Below are 23,731 nucleotides of genomic sequence, written 5' to 3'. Positions count from 1 at the left end.
CCCTTGTTATTCCTTATCGCCACCCATACTGATTCTACTTCCTGATCTTCTGAGCTGATATCCTTTCTTGCTACTGTCCTTATGTCATCCTTTATTATCAGGGCTACTCCCCCTTTTCCATTCTGCCTGTCTTTTCAAAACGTCAAGAACCCTGGAATATTTAGTTTCCAACCTTGGCCACCTTGCAACTTATGTCTCTGTAATGGCTATTAGATGAAACCCCTTTATCTCTATTTGTGCCACTAGTTCGTCTATCTTGTTATGAATGCTTCGTGAATTCAGATAAAGAGCCTTTAATTTAAATTTTTTACCAATATTCCCTGCTTCGACCTTATTCTCTGCTGCACTGCTACCATTAAACTTCCTGTCACACTCTGCTTATTTTTACCCAAATAGCTATACTGCTCTATTGCCTTGACATTTCTCTTTAGATTTCTAAATTTCTCCTCACCTGACACCTCCCCCCACCCCAATGGGCATAAAGGAAATTTTGAGTTACATAGATATGGCAGAAATTAGGTTATACTTGTAGTGGTTGTAAACTGGGACAGTTCAAAGTTAAAGTCTGCGGTTCAGTGGTGGGATGAAGTCAACATAGATACAGCATGAGGTCAGCTTGAAGCATTCATGAACCAACGTTCAGGTTCAGAGTAAGACATGGAGAGGGGTGGATTCCCGAGCCATGTTGAGGAGCAGGGTATCAGCTGAGACACTGGTGAAGGTTGTCCAGTGGATTTGAGGAGGAGCAGAGTGTTGACCATGAGCCAGAAGAGGTTGATCCTTTAGTCCAGCATAGATGCGTAGTGGCCTTGCATTTTAGCATTTTGCACTAGTGGATCCAGTGGACCAATGACAGTGAAAGTTACAAAGTATTTACAGCACAAAAACAGGCCTTTCGGCCAAGCAGGCCCATGCCAGTGTTTATGCTCCTCACAAGCCTCCTCTCACCCTTCTTCATCTAAGCCCATCAACATATCCTTCTATTCCTTTCACCCTCGTGCTTATCTAGCTTCCCCTTAAATGCATCTATGCTTTTCGCCTCAACTACTCCTTGTGGTAGCGAGATCCACATTCTTACCACTCTCTGGATAAAGAAGTTTCTCCTGAATTCCCTATTGGATTTGTTAGTGACTATTTTGATACACTCGTGGGACGGGTCCCATTAAAAGAGTGTCTATTTCGAGTCTTTACGTGGCTCGTCCACGGGGCAAGTCCTAGCGAATCGTCACAGGCCAAGGAGGGTGGCAAATTCTGGGTGTTAAGGCAGACCGGGTTGATTTTGCGAATATGGGCAGCCAAGCACAGGTCTACCAAGCGTGGAAGTCACCATAAGAGGTACTACTGAAACTGTGTTAAGTCGTGAATTTTAATAGTTGATCATCCGATCATCATTTAATGCGGCTAGCTTTATTATAATACATACAATATATCAATGATTAACAGACAAAATAACCAGTAACGACAATAACAACAATTTACAAGCACACCCCCGTGTGGAATCCGACCTGGTTCCATATCCACGTTTTGGGGCTCTGGTGGTTATATCTTGGACAGTCATTGGATGGTGCAATCTCTTCGACCGTTACAAGAGTTGCTTCTCCTGTGTCCTTATAGACATCGTCAACTTTGGAGAATCTTCTCTAGGCCCCTGGTCCCTTGGAATGGCGGCGCCTTCCTATCCAGGTAACCCGAGTTGATAAACCTTGGTTGGTAGCGTTCAAATCATCAATACTCTCGCCTAGTCTTGGGTCTTGATTGGCAGAGTCTTTTTCTTGTCAGCCCTGTAGGAGCAGGTCTGACGTAGGCGCTTGTCTGAGGCCTCGTCTCAGTTTGAACCCCATAAGGTGTCAAAGCATCGTTTTCTTTGTTCAGTCCCCTCCTACGGGAAGGAATGATCCCCGCCGATCATTTTTGAGTTACTCCCATGTCGGTTTGGCTACACCGTCGTGTCGCCGGCAGGACAACATTATGGTGCAACCCGCCATGACCTAAAACTCAAAAGAAGCCACAGCTACTTGTAACACCGGCTCCCCAGCATTGAGACGGAAGACTTACAGACCTGAGGCTCCACGAGCTGCGAATGGCTTCCCCCTTATCCTTAGACTGTGACCCCTGGTTCTGGACTCCCCGACCATCGGGAACATCCTGCATCTAGTCTGTCTAGTCCTGTTAGAATTTTATAAGTTTCAATGAGATCCCCTCTCATTCTTCTAAACTCCAGCGAGTACAAGCCCAATCGACCCAATCTCTCCTCATACGTCATTCCTGCCATCCCAGGTATCAGCCTGGTGAATCTTCGCTGCACTCCTTCCATGGCAAGAACATCCTTCCTCAGATAAGGCGACCAAAACTGCACACAATACTCAAGATGTGGTCTCATCAAAGCCCTGCACAACTGCAGCAAGACATCCTTGTTCCTGTACTCAAGCCCTCTCGCTACGAAGGCCAACATACCATTTGCCTTCTTAACCGCCTGCTGCACCTGCATGCTTACCTTCAGCGACTGGTGCACAAGGACGCCCAGGTCTCGTTGCACTTCCCCTTCTCCCAATCTATTGCCATTCAGATAATAATCTGCCGCCTTGTTTTTGCCACCAAAGTGGATAACCTTGCATTTATCCACGTTATATTGCATCTGCCATGCTTCTGCCCAATCACCCAACCTGTCCAAATCATACTGGAGTTTCTCGGCATCCTCCTCACAGCACACACACCCACCCAGCTTTGTGTCGTCTGCAGACTTGGAGATATTACATCTAGTTCCCTCGTCCAGATCATTAATATATATTGTGAATAGCTGGGGTCCTAGGACCGATCCCTGTGGTACCCCACTAGTCACTGCCTGCCATTCGGAAAAAGAGCCGTTTATTCCAACTCTTTGCTTTCTGTCTGCCAACCAGTTCTCTATCCAAGTCAATACCTTGCCCCCAATCCCATGTACCTTAACTTTACATGCTAATGTCTTATGCGGGACCTTATCGAAAGCCTTTTGAAAGTCCAAATACACCACATCCACTGGTTCTCCCTTATCTATTTTACCAGTTACATCCTCAAAAAATTCCAGTAGATTAGTCAAGCACGATTTACTTTTGTAAATCCATGTTGACTTTGTCCGATCCGGTCACTGTTTTCCAAGTGCTCTGCTATTACATCTTTTATAATGGACTCTAGCATTTTCCCCACTACTGATGTCCGGCTTACCGGTCTGTAATTCCCCGTTTTCTCTCTACCACCTTTTTTGAATAGTGGGATAACATTAGCTACCCGCCAATCCATGGGTACTGTTCCAGAGTCTATCGAATTTTGGAAGATGACCAGCAATGCATTTACTATTTCTAGGGCCACTTCCTTAAGTACCCTAGGATGTAGATTATCAGGCCCTGGGGATTTATCGGCCTTCAATCCCGTCAATTTCCCTAACACCATTTCCCTACAAATACTGATTTCTTTCAGTTCCTCCCTCTCATTAGACCCTATGTTCCCCGACATCTCTGGGAGGTTATTTGTGTCCTCCTTTGTGAAGACAGAACCAAAGTATGTATTTAATTGGTCTGCCATTTCTTTGTTCCCCATTATAAATTCCCCTGATTCTGACTGCAAGGGACCTACGCTTGACTTCACCAATCTTTTTCTCTTCACATATCTATAAAAGCTTTTACAGTCAGTTTTTATGTTCCCAGCAAGCTTACTCTCATACTCTATTTCCCCCCTCTTAATTAATCCCTTTGTCCTCTGTTGAATCCTAAATTGGCCAGAAAAAGCAGGTTTACTGCTTTTTCTGGCCAATTTATATGTCCTCTCCTCTCCACATGGAGGTACGACTCACTGTGATATAGAACTCCAGAAGATTGTCACAGCTACGTTGTAACCCTAAACTCAACTCAAGGGAGCCTGAGAGAGTCATTATAGTTATGGCCCCTACTTCTGGTCTTGCCTGCAAACGGAAACATTTTCTCGACGTCTACCCTGTCGAGAAGCCCTTTCATAATCTTAAAGATGTCTTATCAGGTCACCCCTCAGTCTTTTCTATTCTAGAGAAAAGAGTCCCAGCCTGTTCAATCTTTCCTGATAGGTATAATCTCTCAGTTCTGATATCACTCTAATAAATCTTCCTTGCACCTTTTCCAGTGCCCCTATATCCTTTTTATAATGTGGAGACCAGAACTGTTCACAGTACTCCCAAGTGTGGTGTAACCAAGGTTCTATACAAGTTTAACATGACTTCCTTGCTTTTCAATTCTATCCCTCTCGAAATGAAACCCAGTGCTTTGTTTGCTTTTGTAATGGCCTTATTAACCTGCGTCACTACTTTTAGTGATTTTTGTATCTGTATCCCCAGATCCCTCTGTTCCTCTACCCGATTTGGACATTTATTTTCCAAGGAGTATGTGGCCTCCTTATTCTTCCTACCAAAATGTATTATCTCACATTTATCTATATTGATATTCATTTGCCAATTCTGCAAGTTTATTAATGGTTTCCTGTATTTGTCCCAGTCCTCTGTATTAAGTACACCCTCCCCCCCCACCCAAATTTGGTGTCCTCTGCAAATTTTGAAATTGTACTTCCGATTCCTGAGTCCAAATCGTTTATGTAAATGGTGACCAACACAGTCCCAGCGCCGATCCTTGTGGAACACCCCTTCCCACCATTTGCCAATCTGAATAACTGGACCAAGAGCAGCAAAGACTGGGGAGCCAGGGGAGGATGAAGGTTAAATCTAAGGGACCAGTGGAGTTGAGAAAGATGCTCCAAGGAACAGCTGTAGAGCGGCAAAGGTCACACAAAATCAGGAGAAACTGCAGGCGTGTCAACCTTCCAGTTCAGTCCAGTGAATAGGATAGAGAAGTTCCAAAGGATTAATGGAGCAGAATTAGCCAGAAGAAGTGAGAGGATAGTAGCAGTACAGAGGTCATTCAGCGGCATAGCAACAGCATCCAGTGAATGGAGAATCTCAGCTGAGAAGTAGAAACTGAGCCCACAGAAGTCAGTAGAAGAGGTAATGGAATAGAAGCAGCCCAGCAGAGAATACAGTCACAGTAGAACGCGGCAGCGCAGTAGAGATCACAGTAAAGCCCTGAAACCAGCAAACAAATGGAGTTCGGCCCAGAAGAATGTGGACTTCTGTCTAGGACCCAACACAGCAGCAGAGTAAAGCTGTGAAGCCAACAGACTGAGTTCTACCCCAACAGCAAGCGATTATTGTTTTTCTATCTCGCGTTCTTCGCCATTGGAGAATAGTATGAAGTAGTGGAAGGATTTGCAGGCTGATTAACAGTCTGACAAGTCGTGACATGAATGCTCCTTCCATGGCCATAACTACCTTTATACCGGCTGATGGGGTGGTTAGTCCTATATGGTGGAAGGGTTTTATGGACTCCCACAACCCATACAATGAGGTGGGAGCCACCCAAGCCCACCAGACACAAATATCTCGCTGGATGTCAAACCAGCCGGGGTTCGGGTCTCCACTTGTGGATCTGTGTGGAGCTGGATTCAAACCCTGCATCTTCTGATTCAAGAGTTGGGAATGCTACTTCTAAGCCAAAGGCTCGCTCAACAGCAAGAAAAAAAAGAAAAAATTGCATTTATATAGCGCCTTTCACGACCACTGGACATCGCAAAGCACTTTACAGCTAATGAAGTACTTTTTTGGAGTGTAGTCACTGTTGTAATGTAGGAAACACGGCAGCCAATTTGCACACAGCAAGCTCCCACAAACAGCAATTTGATAATGACCAGATAATTTTTTTTTAGTGATGTTGATTGAGGGATAAATATTGGCTAGGACACTGGGGATAACTACCTGCTCTTCTTCGAAATAGTGCCATAGGATCTTTTACATCCTGAGAGAGCGGATTTAATGTCTCATCCGAAAGACAACACCTCCAACAGTTCCCTCAGTACTGCACTGGAATGTCAGCCTGCATTTATTTCTGTGCTCAAGTTTCTGGAGTGGGACTTGAGCCCACAACCTTCTGACTCAGAGGCCAGGGTGCTACCAATTGAGCTGACACTTCCAAAAATAATATGCGCTGCAATTTCTGGCAGTAGTGGGATTGGTGGTGGATAGGCACTGTGATCTAGAGCAGTTATCTTTGACTTGGAGTGGCACAGCAAAGTCACAGCAGCCGAGGCATACAACGTAGTTCAGCAGAGTCCTGATAGCAGAAGAGTCCAATAAATCAAGTGGGAGCAATGTCCAGCAATGAAAAAGAGTAACCAGGTAAAGGCACAGAACAAACCGGTTTGGGGGATGGGCAATGTGCTCTGGAGCAAGTAGCTTTAATTTGTAGCTGGGGTGGGGGGAGGATGGCAATGGATGTCCACAGATGGAGTTACAAAGGTGAGGAAATCAGTGGGGAGCTGCCAGCCCAGGAGACATCTTGTACTTCAGGAGAACCAGTCAAAACACCTTTTTTGCCCTTAGCCTGATGATAAAGCTTAAAATAAGGTTTGTAATATAAGAAATAGATAAGAACATATCCACAATAACATGCTTCAACTTACTTTGAGAAGTTGTCTTTTCTGTATTTAAGTATATTCATTAATGTTTCATGTGAAGGCCGAAGAATGACTTGGTTGTTAACTTCAGGACAATACGCTCCATCTTGGCATGTGCAACATTTCCCATCATTGGCAAATTTTGTACTAGTGCATTTCGCACTTTAAACTTGCGAAAATAGAAAAATTGGCTGGCAATGCCATCAAGCCCTGACGGCCAGAAAGGTGCTCAGATGGGTCATAAAAGGGCCAGGTCATGTTCTGCTTGTCATTCTTCCCCTTAATCATGCAAGATTCTTGCCCTCCTCCAACACTACAAGACTTCAGTGGCAGTAATGCTACCAGAACCCCACCTCCCCACTCATGCTACCACTCCCTGGAGCCTCAATACTCCCACACTCAGTGGCTCCCTTCCCTTTCCTCAACCCTGTGATTCCCTCCCAACGACTACTACACCTCCAAAAGTTACCGCCTCCTGTGACACCTTCCCACTAAAATACTCTGGGAGCGCTCCTGCCACTGCTGCCACATCCCAGGATTATCCCATTACTTCCACACACTAGAAACCACCAGTTCTCTCTGACTCGGGGATGGGAACTTTTTATCCCAGTGCACCCGCACCCCTGGAGCTCTGCTTGTACTCCCAGGCTCCTGGAATGCTTTCACAGATCCTGGGACTTCCCCAATGGTCCCAGACCCAGAAACCACTCCCCTTTCACTTTTTACCAGAACCTGGTATTCCCTTTCCTATGCTTCAAAACATGAGGACCCCTCCTGACTAAAAGACCATAGTATTAACTTGTCTATGAAATTAAGAGGGAAAATACTTGTTGTCATAGATTTGGCTGGTAAATTGCAATATGATCGTTAGAAGGCTGCATTGCACTAATAAATGACCCTATATTCAGTCTTGGAGAACAGAGGGACTTGTCTCAGTTTTTCAAAATGTTTTTCAGTTTTTGTAGAATTTTTTTTTTTTAATTGCTTTTTGCCATTGAACAAAATAATACTAAAGTGCAAATAACATTTGTTTATGCTTTTAGGTATAATGTAACCACCTTTAAGTAACTTGAAATGTTTTAAAATAGTTCACTAAACAATTATTATATATATATGTGGACAAGTTTCCACTCGATATAGCAGATTAATTAAGTACAGGAGAGAATTGAAAAAGTTAATATGGAGGCAAAGAAAGGTTACGAGAAAAGATTAACAGGCAACATTAAATTGAACCCTAAAACATTTTATAAACATATAAAGTGTAAGAGGTTAACTAGTGCAAAAATTGGGCCTATTAAGGACCCAAAGAGAAATCTTCATGTAGAGGCAGAGGACATGGCTCAAGTATTAGATGATTACTTTGCATCTGTCTTCACAAAGGAAGTGGATGATGTATGAAGGTTACACTAAAAGAGGAGAAGGAAGTTATGGACAGGATAGTAATAGAGAAGACATATTAAAAAGATTAGCATTACTGAAAGTTGGTAAGTCACCGGGTCCAGATGGAATGTATCCTATATTGCTGAAAGAAGCAAAGGTAGAAATAGCAGAGGCATTAGTCACAATCTTTCAATCCTCATTGGATACAGGAGTCATGCCAGAGGACTGAAGGGTTGCTATTGTTATACTACTATTCAAGAAAGGGAAGAGGGATAAACCAGGAAACTACAGGCATCAGTGGTGGGGAACCATTATCAGGAACAAAATAAACTTTAATTTGGAAAGGCAAGGGTTAATCAAGGAGAGCTAGTGTGGATTTGTTGAAGGCAAATCGTGTCTGACTAATTTGATTGAATTCTTTGATGAAGTTGATAGAAGGTTGATCATGGTAGTGCAGTAGATGTATATATGGACTCTTGGAAGGCATTTGACAAAGTACCACACGGGGCTTCTTAAGAAGATGGAAGCCCATGGAATTAAGGGAAAAGTGGCGGTATGGATACGGAATTGGCTCAGTGACAGGAAGCAGAGGGAGGTGGTGGATGTTTTTCAGACTGGGAGGTGGTTTGCCAAGGGTCAGTTTTTGGGTCCATTACTCTTCAATTTTTATGTACAACCTAGACTCGGATGTAGGGAGCATTATAAAGTTTGCAGATGATACAAAACTTGGTAATGTAGTAGACAGTGATGAGGATAGTTGTAGACTTCAGGATGACATAGACAGGATGGTGAAATGGGCAGAAGCATGGCAGGTGGAGTTCAGTGCTGAGAAGTGTGAAGTGCTGCACTTTGGGAGGACTAATATGGAAAGACAGTATACTATAAATAGTTTGATTTTGAAAAGTGTAGATAGTAGAGAGACCTTGATGTCCATATACATATCCTTAAAAGTGGCAGGGCAAGTTGATGAGGTGGTTAAAAAAGCATATGGGTTAGTTGGGTTTATAAATAGAGGCATAGAATGTAAAAGCAAAGAGTAGGTCAATAACTAGAGGTCAGAGATTTAAAATCAATGGTAAAAGATCTAGAGCAGAGATGAGAAATTGTTTCACTCAGAGTTGCCAGGATCTGGAATGCTCTACCTGAAAAGGTGGTGGAAGCTGATTTCATAAATACTTTTAAAAGGGAGTTGGACAGATACTTGAGGATGAGGAACTTGCAGGGTTATGGCCAAAAAGTGGGGTGGGACTAAGCATAACTGTTCTTTCAAAGAGCCAGTACGTGCACGAAGGGCTGTAAGTTTCTATGATTCCATGAATTGTTTTTAAATATTTTTTTGTAAGACATTGACAGCTGTTTATACTTTTCAAGGCAGGAGTTTGTCTGTTGTAATATTGGCAGTTCAATTAGCATTTTGTAACAACTCACACAATGTACTATGAATCAAAAATGTTTTGAAATGTATTTCCTTTACTTTTCAGATCTGTATAAACCAACAAAGCTGTTGTACTGACATTTGCACAATAATTTTTGCAGATAACATCACTGGTGTTAACTTCTGCTTTTTTCCTGACTTTCTGTTACAGGTTTCACCATTTTAAGAGAGGAGGAGAAAACCAGGTTCTTAGAAGCAAGAATCAAGATTGTTGGCCATGGTAACACTCGTGCAAACTCTTACAGATCATATTGATGATGTTAACTGCTGTGCCTTCTCTTCCACTTATCTGGCTTCCTGTTCACTGGACAAAACAATACGCCTTTATTTATTGAAGGATTTCTCAGAGCTCCCTTTCTCGCCACTAAAAGGTCATAGCTATGGTGTACATTCCTGTTGCTTTAGTTCTTGTGGGAAGTTTCTAGCTTCGAGTTCAACTGATGGGATGACTGTGCTTTGGAATCCCCAGTCTGGGGAAAAGTTGGCAACATTGAAACAGCCCAGTGAAAGTCCAGTAAGGGTTTGCAAATTCTCCCACGATTCCACTTATTTGGTATCTGGTGCAGCTGATGGTACTGTGGCATTATGGGATGTTCGCTGGAAGAAACTTCGCAGGTTAGTTCGATACAGAGCATGTAACTTTTCAGCACTACTATTTGCATGAAGTGTTTCAAAATCTTATTTTGATTTAAGCTTTTTGCTAGCGAATTTATGTTGGAGTACATCTTTTTCATTTAAATCTACTCTGAAGCAAATGTGGATAATGAGATTGAATTGAAGAAACTAGAGCTCGTTATTGAATCACTTCAGCGCTGATTTTTGTCATCTTTCAAACATCAGCAAAACTGATTTTCTATAATTTCTAGCATGAATGCTAAATAACCCCACTTTAAAAAAAAAAAACTACCCTCAACCCCTCTGTCTACTTGAACTACGCTTTATCTCCAATCTTGCTTTTATCTCTAAGGTCCTTCAAGACATTGTGCTGCCAACTCTGCACCCACCACTCCCTCTTTAATGCCATCCATTCTGGTCAGTCAGCAACAGCATCTGTGTAACCGCAACCATAGTGTGTTTTCCCTCCTTGCCTTCCTAACTCTCTGGGGCATTAGATACAGTTAATTCCTCCTTGGTTCATCTTTGTGGCACCTCCCCTTTCTTGTTCCACTCTTGTCTGTCCAAATGTAGATGCTCCATTTCCCCCCCCCCCCCCCCCCCCGCCAGTGGTTTCTCCTCCCTCCCTTGTATGGTCATTTCTAGCCTGGCTCAAGGCTCCATCCTTGGCCCTGTCCCTTTCCACATCTATATTCTACCCCTCGGCAAATCTATAAACATTGGGTCAGCTTCCACATGTATGCCTGTGACACTCGACTATACTACTCCACTGCTACCCTCAGCTCCATGATTGCAGCTTTGTTGTCTGACTGTCTGCTTGACATCAAGTCCTGGATGAGCCAGAACTTTCTTTAGCTCAGACAGAAGCTAACCTGTTCAGCTCCTATCAAAAGCTTTGCGTCTCCAGCACCAATTTCATGCCCATTCCTGGCCGCTCGATCAAACTGAATACAATAATGCACAATCTTAGTGTCCTCTTCGACCCTGAGCTTTGTTCCCCATATCCAGGCTTTCACCACACTCTGGTCAATTGTAGCTCTCTCCCTTTCTTCGTTGGAGAACTTTCAGCTACCACACCTTTGCACTATCTCTGTCTTGCCACCTTTCTTCCACCATCACATTTCCTCCGAACCTTTCTTCAGCTGGGCTTTCATTCCCCGCTACTAACTTCTCTCTTCCTGATCCATGTCCACCGTGCCCCCAGTAAAATATCTTGTGAGATTTTGTTACGTAAATGGTAGGTTATTGTAAAATTAGAACATTGTCCAGGATTAGATTGTATGTTTTAATTCATTGTTTTAGAATAGATCAGAATGTATGTTCCATTTTTATGCCATTATCTACAGTTCATTAGCTTTAAATGTTTAATTTAAATTTATATTCTGTAGTGTAACAACAGGATGGACAAACTTAATTCACAAATCTATTATAGGTCTGAAACTTACTGAAGGCATTGTTTAATGTGGTTTATATATTCTGAGCTTTATAGAGTTGGTTGCTTAGTTGAAGAATTTCTCTTGTAGAAGAGTGCCAGTCCTGTTCCACGATATTTTTGAGATCATCCTTACTGTTGAGTCCTTTGATTTGTAAAGCAGAAATCTAACCTGTGGACTTCTTCATATTTATCAGTACAGCTCATGATCAGTAAATGGAAGCTATGTCTTATTTTGACACGTAAGAACATAAGACATAGGAGCAGGAGTAGGTCATTTGGCCCCTTGACCCTGCTCCGCCATTCAATAAGATCATGGCTGATCTGATCTTAGCCTCAACTCCACTTCCCTGCCTGCTCCCCATAATCCTTGACTCCCTTATCATTCAAAAATCTATCTATCTCCTCCTGAAATATATTCAATGACCCCGCCTCCACAGCTCTCTGGGGAAGAGAATTCCAAAGATTCACGACCCTCTGAGAGAAGAAATTCCTCCTCATTTCCAATTTAAAAGGGTTTCCCCTTATTCTGAAATTATGCCCCCTGGTTCTAGATTCCCCCATGAGGGGAAACATCCTCTCTGCATCTACCCTGTCAAGCCCCTTCAGAACCTTATATGTTTCAATAAGATCCCCTCTCATTTTTCCAAACTCCAATAAGTATAGGCTCAACCTTTCTTCATAAGGCAATCCCTTCATCTCCGGAATCAACCTCGTGAACCTTCTCTGAACTGCCTTCAATGCAAGTATATCCTTCCTTAAATAAGGAGACCAAAACTGTACGCAGTACTCCAGGTGTGGTCTCACCAACGCCCTGTACAGTTGTAACAGGACTTCCCTACTTTTATATTCCATTCCCTTTGCAATAAAGGCCAACATTCCATTTGCCTTCCTAATTACTTGCTGTACCTGCATGCTAACTTTTTGTGATTCATGTACAAGGACCCCCAGATCCCTCTGTACCTCAGCATTTTGTAATCTCTCCCCATTTAAATAATCATTTACTTTTTTATTTTTCCTACCAAAGTGGATAACCTCACATTTTCCCACATTAAACTCCATCTGCCAGATTTTTGTCCACTCTGCCTTTCTATATCCCTTTGGAGATTTTTTGCGTCCTCCACACAATTTGCTTTCCCACCTATCTTTGTATCATCAGCAAATTTGGCTACATTATACTCTGTCCCTTCATCCAAGTCATTAATATAGATTGTAACTAGTTGAGACCCCAGCACTGATCTCTACAGCACCCCACTAGTTACCGTTTGCCAACCTGAAAATGACCCATTTATCCCGACTTTCTGTTAGTTAGCCAATCCTCTATCCATGCTAATATATTACCCCCAACCCTGTGAGCTCTTATCTTGTATAGTAACCTTTTATGTGGCACCTTATCGAATGTCTTCTGGAAATCCAAACACACGGCATCTACTGGTTCCCTTTTATCTGCCCTGCTTGTTACATCCTCAAAGAACTCCAGCAAATTTGTCAAACATGATTTCCCTTTCATAAAACCATGCTGACTCTGCTTGACCCCGTCTCCCTCCTTTCTTAAATAGGGGCGTTACATTTGCAGTTTTCCAGTCCGCTGGGACCTCTCCAGAATCCAGGGAATTTTGGTAGATTACAACCAAATGCATCCACTATCTCTGTAGCCACCCCTTTTAAGACTAGGATGCAGGCCATTGGGTCCAGGGGACTTGTCCACCTTTAGTCCCATTAGTTTGCCTATCCAGGTTTCCTTATCCAGGTTGCAGAGCCCCACTTAATGGCCTGTTACAAAAACATGTTGTACAGAAAATTTTATTAACAGGAAAATATAATTTGCCCATTAAGTCTATGCACTTTTGCTGTATACATGGTACCAAAACACAATGGCCTGGAATTTGCAGTCAGCGGCGAAGCGACAGTGATCACCACTGATCTCAAAGAAAACTGCCCACAAAGATCTTCCGATCTCTGTGGCGCAAACTTTCATTTTCTCAACCTTAATTTGATCATAGTGCTGTCAAAAGGGGATCTCCAGTGTACAGCAGCCATGATGTCATCAAGCTGTCTAAGCAGCCAATCACATTGAAGAATTATCACAGACAGCAAACCAGGAAATAAAAAGCACTGATTATCATTCACTTTTAAAAAAATTTACAGATAGCGAAATAAAGATTGGGACATACACATGGGGTTAAGGTAGAAGCTGTAATATCATAAACAAACTTTTAAAAAATTATATTTTTTATTTTAAAAATCTAGTACTTTTTATCATAATGGAGTAATTTGACATTCCACAAATATAAAATTAGTTTTTCCAGGCCAGAACGGTTGTTCAGCCGTTAAAACCCCAGTTAGACCTATTTCAACAAGTTTTAACTTTTGATGGCGTGTTTAACAGCGATATTAGAGCGGAAAAGGGGAAGTTTTTGTCAGTTTAAGTGATTTCATTGATTGCCGGCTATGGGGAGTTCCACAGCGCAGCCTATGGCGGAGCAAGGTATGACTGACTGGAACTTAAGGATTTCCACATATATCTGTGCATGCGCTAAATCCTGAAGTTACGGTCAGTTTTAGAGGGGTAATGATGGCGAAAGCTGACAGTTTCGCTGTCATTACCACAGCAAAATCCGGGCCCATATAATAGTCCTCAAACCTAAAAATGATCTCATAAAATTGGTGCAAAGTTTGCATAGGTAAGAAAGTTTCAACTATAGCTTTTACATTCGATAGCTAAAGGTTGATAAATTGTATCCACGGCGTAGATATTACATATGCATCTAATTTTACAGTAAATCTTTCTGCAACAAATGTTACATCATCGTAACTGAATTTGTGATATCAGTGTACTTTGACAATCGGGGATTCTAAAGGAGAGGATGTCAAAAGGGAACATGATGCGGTTAGGAAAGTAGTAAAAAAAAAATGGAACGCAAGGAGGAATGATGAAATGAAATTATGTAAGAACATAAGAAATAGTAAAGTATTCAATAGACACATCAATAGCAAAAGGTAAATTAAGATAGGGATAGGGTCTCTTAAGGGGTGCACAATATAAACTCTCAGGTAATGACAGTGAAATGGCAGAAATATTGAATAGTTACTTTGTCTCAGTTTTTACCAGGGAAACTAACAAGGTGGGCATGACATTAGAAGAAAAGAACAAAAATAATATCAAGACATTTAAGATAGATAGGGAGATAATCGATAAACTAGACAAACTTAGAGAGTATAAATCCTCAGGTCCCGATCGATTGCATCCACGCTTACTCGAATAAGCTAGGGAAGAAATAACAGAGGCACTAGTATATTATATACATATATATATGAAAAGTGCCAGAGGACTGGCGGACAGCTAATGTTATGCCTGTATTCAAAAATGGATCAAATCCAGGGAACTACAGACCAGTTAGCTTAACATCGGTGGTAGGAAAGATAATGGGATCTTTACTCAAAGGTGTAGTAGAAAAACATCTAGAAACCGAAAATATAACAAAGAATAGTCAGCACAGATTTCAAAAGGGAAGGTCATGCTTGACCAACCTTATTGAATTCTTTGAAGAAGTAACAAAGAGAGTAGACAAGGGTAATGTAGTGGATATATGGACTTTTAAAAAGCCTACAGTGGGGGAGTATTTGGGAAACAGTGATCACAATATCATTAGATTTAGAGTAGTTGTGGAAAAGGACAAGGAAAAATCAAATGTGGAAATACTGAACTGGAGAAGAGCTAATTTTGGTGAGTTGAAAGGGATCTGGCCCAGGTGGATTGGAGTCAAAGACTCTCGGGTAAAACAGTAATTAAGCAATGGGAGGACTTCAAAGAGGGGATAGTTTGGGTACAGACTAGACACCTTCCCACAAGGGGGAAAGGAAGAGCTTCAAAAGCTAGAGCTCCCTGGATGACTAAAGATATGAGATTAAAATGAAACAGAAAAAGGAGGCTTATGATGAATACCAGGTTCATATTTCAGTAAAGAACCAAGCTGAATATAAAAAGTACAGAGGAGAACTGAGAAAGGAAATAAGAGGGGCAAAGAGAGTGGATGAAAATAGATTAGCGGGTAACATAAAGGGGAATCAAAAGCCTTTTATAAACAGAAATAGTAAAAGGGTAATCAAAGGAAAGATGGGGCTGATAAGGGACCAAAAAGGAGATCTTGTGGAGGCAGAAGGCCTGGCTGATGTACTAAATGAGTACTTTGCACCTGTCTTCATTAAAGAAGAGGATGCTGACGATGTCACAGTAAAGGAGGAGGTAGTAGAGAAATTGGATAGGATAAAAATAGATAAAGAGGAAGTACTTAAAGGTTGGCAGTGCTCAAAGTAGAAAAGTCCAGATGGGATGCATTGTAGGTTGCTGAGGGAAGTAAGGGTGGCAATTGTGGAGCCTCTGGCCACAATCTTCCAATCCTCCTTAGATATGGGAGTGGTGCCAGAGGACTGGAGGATTGCAAATGTTACACTGCTTTTCAGGAAAGGGGAAAAGGATAAACCCGGCAACTACAGGCCAGTCAGCCTAGCATTGGTGGTGGGGAAACCTTTAGAGACAATAATCTGGAACAAAATTAATTGGCACTTGGAAAAATATGGGTTAATAAATGAAAGCCAGCATGGATTTGTGAAAGGCAAATCATGTTTGACTAACTTGATGGAGTTGTTTGATGAAGTAACAGAGAGGGTTGATGAGGGTAGTGTGGTTGATGTGTATATGGACTTTAAAAAGGTGTTTGATAAAGTACCACATAATAGACTTGTTAGCAAAATTGAAGGCCATGGGATTAAAGGGACAGAGGTTGCATGGATACAAGATTGGCTAAGGGGCAGAGAGTAGTGGTGAATAGTTGGTTTTCAGACTGGAGGGAAATGTGCAGTGGTGTCCCCCAGGGGTCGGTGTTGGATCCACTGCTCTTTTTGATATATATTAATGACCTGGACTTGGGTATACAGGGCATAATTTCAAAGTTTGCAGATGGCAGAAACTCTGAAATGTAGTAAACAGTGAAGAGGATAGTAACAGACTTCAGGAGGACATAGACAGACTGGTAAATTAGGCAGACATGTGGGCGATTAAATTTAATGCAGAGAAGTGTGAAGTGATGCATTTTGATGGGAAGAATTAGGAGAGGAAATAAAAAACTAAATGGTACAGTTTTAAAGGGGAACAGAGAAACTTGGGGGTGTATGTACACAAATCTTTGAAGGTGACAGGACAAGTTGAGATGGCTGTTAAAAAGGCATACGGATCCTCAGCCTTATAAATAGAGGCATAGCAAGGATGTTACGCCAAACTTTTATAAAACACTGGTCCGGCCTCAGCTGGAGAATTACAGCCAATTCTGGGCACCACACATCAGGAAGAATGCCGAAGTGTTAGAGAGAGTGCAGAGGAGATTTACTAGGATGATACCGGATATGAAAGACTTCAGTTTCATGGAGAGATGAAAGAAACTGGGGTTGTTCTCCTTGGAGCAGAAAAGGTTAAGGGGATATTACATAGAAACATAGAAGATAGGAGCAGGAGTAGGCCATTCGGCCCCTCGAGCCTGCTCCACCATTCAATGAGATCATGGCTGATCATCCAAATTCAGTACCCTGTCTCTGCCTTCTCCCCATATCCCTTGATTCCTTTAGCCTTAAGAAATATATCTAACTCCTTCTTGAATATATTTAATGAATTGGCCTCAACTGCCTTCTGTGGTAGAGAATTCCACAGGTTCACCACTCTCTGGGTGAAGAAATTCCTCCTCATCTCTGTCCTAAATGGCTTACCCCTTATCTTTAGACTGTGACCCCTGGTTCTGGACTCCCCCGCCATTGGGAACATCCTTCCTGCATCTAGTCTGTCTAGTCCTGTTAGAATTTTATAAGTTTCAATGAGATCCCCTCTCATTCATCTAAACTCCAGCGAGTATAAGCCCAATCGACCCAATCTCTCCTCATACGTCATTCCTGCCATCCCAGGTATTTGTTAGAGATGTTCAAAATCTTGAAGGGTTTTGATAGATTAAATAAGGAGAAACTGTTTCCAGTAGCAGAAGGGTCGGTAACCAGAGGACACAGATTTAAGGTACAGGTAATTGGCAAAAGTACCTGAGGGGAGATGAAAACATTTTTTACACAAGCTTTCCCTTCCCCCAGTCTCCAAATATGCCAGACCTTCACCCTGATCGATTAGTATTGCTCTATTTGAGTATAATGTTTGTGCAAAATATTTCCTGTTCACTCTTTGTTTTGTGTAGATAGGTTGTTTAGAAAAGAATAGGTTGTGAAGAAAACCCTACAGTGTAACATTTGTAGCTCATCTGAATTGTTACTTAACTTCAGGACAAGCACTGTTGAGGATGGATCGGTAATTGCCTGTGACTTTTCTCCTGGTGGTAACTACTTTGTTACTGGCTCAACCTCCGGAGAGCTGACTGTTTGGGATTGTCAAATGAAGTGCCTTCTTAATGTGAAAACAGCTCATGACCTGGGAGTCACCTGCTGTGAGTTTTCACCTCAGCCAATCACTGGTATGTTTTATGTTGAATAGTTCAGAAAACATTATTTCAAGTATTTATGTACAGGAAACTTTCGATTTACCGGCACCTAAATAACCGGAAATCTCGGTTAACCGGCAAAATTCAGGAGTAGGTTCATACTTCATATTACTTGCCTTCCTCCATCTGTTGCTGTGCAAGGGTGTGGCTGCAGCTGTTGCTAAGCTACAGAGAAGCTTGTAAGTTGTGGCCATTGTTCTGAACCTGTTGCTAAGCAACAGGGTTTGTTGCTTTATACGGAGCTCTCCGCTCTCGTATCTTTTACTATAGCGCTCGGTGATCCGGAATTTTTGATGAACCGGCACCACGTCGGTTCCGTCGGTGCCGGATAAAAAAAAAAGTTTCCTGTAATGGCATTTTGAGGAAATTATTGACTGTACATCACATTTTTTATTCTATATATTTTGAAGAGAAGCATCAAAGTGGCATTACCTTTCTGAAAATATATGTTGGCAAACTTTTATTTAAGATGAAAGGAGTGTAAATGATAATAGAGTTCAATTGACATGTCCCTCAATAAAAAAAGGTTTTCCATTAAGCTAGTAACTGTATTTTGGTAAATAATCAACAGGCAGCATAAGTAAAATGTTTAAACTAATTAAATCAACACTAGATTGTAGTGAACACAAGTTTGGTAAAATAAGGAAGTAACCAGGCATTTTCAAAAAGATGAATTGCACTAAATTTAATATACATTGATTCTTTTATTTTGAAACTGACCTTTTATAATGACCTAAAACAAGGCTGTGATTTTTTCCAAGCCTTTGTAGATTTTTTAAAAAACATTGTCCAAAACTGTCATAGGGGATGTGTGAAAGTGGCCTATGGAACGTGCAGAAGCGTGCTCTGGTCATGTTCAGGCATAGAAATCTATGTTGGCATTTTTTTTTTAAAGAAAACTGCCCCATTTTTAATATTCCTCATGCCATTTCAGATCCTCATGCCATTTCAGGAACTGGGATCATTGAGTGTTTTTCCAGGCAGGAAGATTGAAGGGAAGAAGGAAGAATGGGGTTAGGTCCATAGGAAAAGGTTTTTTCATATGAATTCACTTTTTCTCTCTCTTGACTTGAGTACAAGTTCAGGGAGCCATCTGACAATTTACCGAAGTGGCCATTCATTGTGTGCAAGCTATAGAGTGACCATCACAGACTGTGCCCCCATGGGGCCACACAACCAAACTTCATCCTGTCTTCACTGAACATTCATACTGCCATATTTTCCAGCAAGTGTCACTAGATGTCAGTTAGGAGCAGGAACTGTAGCTGATTTTTCTTCCCCTTCTTCACTGAAGTCAATTGCAGATGACATCAATGAATTCTGCACAGACCAGGGATCAAACACTTTTTATGGCATAGTTTCTCACTAGGTGATGCATTTACCCATTAAACTGTCAAGGCACCCAAAGTTGACATTGGAAATGGATGAAGGTTGAAGGAAACAACAGGTGAGAGAGTTTGTAAGTAACTAATTTGGACAGTCTAATAATTAGTAACTAGGAATGACTTGTGTATCACATACATGGGGATTGCCAATTTTACAGGAGAAAGCAAATTATTGGATCGGCTTCTTTCTATATATTTTTTAACTTATACTTTTTGGTTTACAAAAATCAAAAATTGATCTTTTAATAATCAGAATTGAACTAATCTAATAGACAAATATACTGCTATTTCTATTGATATAAGCATTATAATCTACCTACGTATAATCACATTTTTGTCTCTTGAAGTATATTGTTTATAGCAGGTGATGTAATTTATCAGTTTCTATGATTTTTGAGAGTTTTTCTGTGCACAATGCTGCATTACATAACTTTTTTTGCTTTGTCAGGTGACATGGGTAATTCAGGATCACAGTGCTTTCTGTTGGCTTCTTGTGGTCAGGACAACAAAATCATTTTTTGGATTATGTCATATGAAGGCCCAGCAGGTATGTTAAATAAGAGTTATTTCAGATGGGAGACCAATCTGCTCCAAGGTCTATATCGATGCCACTCTGAGCTAATTCGCAAGAGGCACACTACATCAACCATGGCTGACTCTTGCTCACCATGAGATATTGCTTGGCTTCTGTTAATGTCTTCTGATAACAGCATAACTGAAATTGTCAATTATCATTGTGGGGGTTGTAATCTGTATCTTTTGCTGTTGTAGTGTCAAGTGTTCATCTTCTGATTTACTGCCCCATGTGAGATTTATGTCCTTAACAAAATGTGTAGAGTGACAGTTATAGTTTAAATATAAGCACAATACAGAGATATGCAGCATGTTTACTTTGCATTTCTTGAGTTCAGAGTGGCTGTGATTTCCTAATGTGGTGAATTCCTAATCAAATGACTGATAGTTCAAGTCAAATAGCATTTGAGAGTCTAAATGGAAATTCATAAAACTATTTGTTTGTTAGACACAAAGGAGTCCATTATGATATCCTTTCTTGAAAATCAACCCAATATTCCGTTTTGAAATTCTGCATGTACTCATTGGGAGAGGATTTTCTTAATAGCTCTAAGGATCATCATTCAACTTATTTCCTACTATTTGCCAGCTGGAGTCCATGCATAGATCTTTCCACAACAATATGTGGATGCAATATCTGGGGATTATAAGCCAATTGGAACAGATAATGTATTGAGCTGAAAACAGTTCACTCCAAGGCATACATACATCAAATTCTCTAGAACGTTTAACAGTTCAGTTTACTAACTGCCTTCTTATTTAACTTTTCCAATTCCAAACTCTCTAATATTTAACTACATAATGGCTTAATAAAGTTGTGCAATTTATTTTACTGAAAATAGTCTATTCTAATATCTGTTGTGACCTTCTCTGTCTCATTTATATTTTCTCATTCTAAGGAAATAATTAAAAAATACCACTGGCTCCCCCAGTGGTTTAGTTTGTAAAGAGAATCACACAGTTCAGAAGGTTCTAGTTTTGATTCCCAATCTGTGCTGAGTTAACTCATTTAGCTAGGGTGGCATCACAGGTGTTGTGATTGGCCTCATCACTGCTGGGTTAGGGAGTGGAAAAAACATCAGCTACCATTCTCACTCTTGATCACTATTCAGTGACTCCTCTTGGAAAGTAAGTGAGGACAGGCTCAGCTGTTGTTTGCTATTTCCCGCCACTCCACCCCCTCCCCCCCATCAACAATTGAATAGCCAGTCGATATTAGCTATTTACATAAGAACATAAGAAATAGGAGCAGAAGTAGGCCTTTTGGTCCCTCGAGCCTGCCCCGCCATTTAATGAGATCGTGGCTGATCTGATCTTGGGCTCAGCTCCATTTCCCTGCCCACTCCCCATAACCCATCACTCCCTTATTGTTAAAAAATCTGTCTATCTCCACCTTAAATATATTCAATGACCCAGCCTCCACAGCTCTCTGGGGCAGAGAATTCCACAGATTTATGACCCTCTGGGAGAAGAAATTCCTCCTCATCTTGGTTTTAAATAGGCGACCCCTTATTCTGAAACTATGCCTCCTAGTTCCATATTCCCCCATGAGGGGAAACATCTCTGCATCTACCCTGTCGAGCCCCCTCAGTATCTTACATGTTTCAATAAGATCACCTCTCATTCTTCTAAACTCCAATGAGTATAGGCCCAACCTGCTCAACCTTTCTTCATAAGTCAACCCCTTCATCTCAGGAATCAACCTAGTGAACCTTCACTGAACTGCCTCCAATGCAAGTATATCCCTCCTTAAATAAGGAGACCAAAACTGTACGCAGTACTCCAGGTGTGGTCTCACCAATACCCTGTACAGTTGTAACAGGACTTCCTTGCTTTTATACTCCATCCCCCTTGCAATAAAGGCCAACATTCCATTTGCCATCCTGATTACCTGCTGTACCTGCATGCTAACTTTTTGTGTTTCATGCACAAGGACCCCCAGGTTCCTCTGTACTGCAGCATTTTGTAATCTCTCTCCATTTAAATAAAAATTTGCATTTTTATTTTTCTTACCAAAGCGGATAACCTCACACTTTCCCACATTATACTCCATCTGCCAAATGTTTGCCCACTCACTTAGCCTGTCTATATCCCTTTGCAGATTCTTTGTGTCCTTTTCACAACTTGCTTTCCCACCTATCTTTGTATCATCAGCAAATTTGTCTACATTACACTCGGTCCCTTCATCCAAGTCATTAATATAGATTTGTAAATAGTTGAGGCCCCAGCACTGAAGTCTATGGCACCCCATTAGTTACAGTTTGCCAACCGGAAAATGACCCATTTATCCTGACTCTCTGTTTTCTGTTAGTTAGCCAAACCTCTATCTATGCTAATATATTACCCCCAACCCCGTGAGCTCTTATCTTGTGCAGTAACCTTTTATGTGGCACCTTATCGAATGCCTTCTGGAAATCCAAATACACCACATCCATTGGTTCCCCTTTATCCACCCTGTTCGTTACATCCTCAAAGAACTCCAGCAAATTTTTCAAACATGAGTTCCCTTTCATAAAACCATGCTGACTCTGCTTGACTGTATTATGATTTTCTAAATGTCCTGCTACTGCTTCCTTAATAATGGACTCCAGCATTTTCCCAATGACAGATATTAGGCTAACTAATAGTTTGCTGCTTTCTGTCTCCCTCCCTTCTTAAATATGGGCGTTACATTTGCGGTTTTCCAATCCGCTGGGACCTCTCCAGAATTCAGGGAATTTTGGTAGGTTGCAACCAATGCATCCACTATCTCTGCAGCCACTTCTTTTAAGACCCAGGATGCAGGCCATCAGGCCCAGGGGACTTGTCCACCTTTAGTCGCATTATTTTACTGAGTACAGGAAACTCTCTTTTAACCGGCACCTAAATATCCGGAAATCTCTCTTAACCGGCAAAATTCAGGAGTAGGTTCAGGTAAGTTTTACTGTATATTAGTGGCCGTGTAACCGGGGTTCCTGCACCTGTGGCCGTGCAACAGGGACTCCTGGATCTGTGGCCGTGTAACTGGGACTCCTGCACAAGTGCTGTGTAACCGGAGCTCCTGCACCTGTGGCTGTGTACGGGGCTCTCGTACCTTGGTAAGTATACCTCTCTGTAATCCGGACTTTTTGATCAACTGGCACCACGCCGGTCCCGTCGGTGCCGGATAAGAAAGAGTTTCCTGTACTTTTTCTTTAGTGATTGTTTAAGTTCTCCCCTCCCCATAGCCCCTTGATTATGTATTATTGGGATGGTTTTAGTGTCTTCTACCATGAAGACCAATACAAAATATTTGTTCAAAGAATCTGCCATTTCCCTGTTCCCCATTATTAATTCCCCAGTCTCTTCCTCCAAGGGACCAACGTTTACTTTAGCTACTCTCTTTTTTTATATACCTGTAGAAGCTCTTGCTATCTGTTTTTATATTTCTTGCTAGTTTACTCTTATAACCCATCTTCTCTTTTTTAGTCGTCCTTTGCTGATTTTTAAAAATTTTCCAATCCTCTGGCCTTCCACTAATCTTGGCAACATTGTATGTCTTTGTTTTCAATTTGATACCATCCTTTACTTCCTTAGTTAGCCACGGATGGTTCTCCCTTCTGTTAAAGTCTTTCCTTCTCACTGGATTATATTTTTGTTGAGAGTTATGAAATATCTCCTTAAATGTCTGCAATTGCTTATCAACCGTCTTACTCTTTAATCTATTTCCCCAGTCCACTTTAGCCAACTCTGCCTTCATTCCTTTGTAATTGCTTTTATTTAAGATCAGGGCACTGGTTTGAGACCCAACTTTTCTCACTCTCCAATTGAATTTGAAATTCATCCATGCTATGATCACTCTTTCCTAGAGGATCCTTTACTATGAGATCATTTATTCATCCTGTCTCATTACACAGTA

At 41.4% G+C, this 23,731-nt stretch overlaps 1 protein-coding gene across 2 annotated transcripts in view; it reads left to right on the top strand.

Annotated features, from left to right (window-relative positions):
* Positions 1-23,731, top strand: part of wdsub1 (WD repeat, sterile alpha motif and U-box domain containing 1) — a 66,949-nt gene that overhangs the window by 17,737 nt on the left and 25,481 nt on the right. For both annotated transcript variants that reach the window (XM_085986355.1, XM_085986356.1), the window contains exons 2-4: positions 9,471-9,934; positions 17,682-17,869; positions 19,730-19,828. In XM_085986355.1, the coding sequence (XP_085842481.1) occupies positions 9,537-9,934; positions 17,682-17,869; positions 19,730-19,828 (685 nt within the window). In that variant the 5' untranslated portion in view covers positions 9,471-9,536. The remainder of the gene's footprint in view (positions 1-9,470; positions 9,935-17,681; positions 17,870-19,729; positions 19,829-23,731) is intronic.

Source organism: Somniosus microcephalus, chromosome 4, assembly GCF_052327205.1.
Source record: "Somniosus microcephalus isolate GS21.2 chromosome 4, FLI_Smic_1.0, whole genome shotgun sequence".
Taxonomy (NCBI): domain Eukaryota; kingdom Metazoa; phylum Chordata; class Chondrichthyes; order Squaliformes; family Somniosidae; genus Somniosus; species Somniosus microcephalus.
Note: the sequence above shows the minus strand (reverse complement) of the source record. Positions and strands in the feature narration are given on the sequence as shown.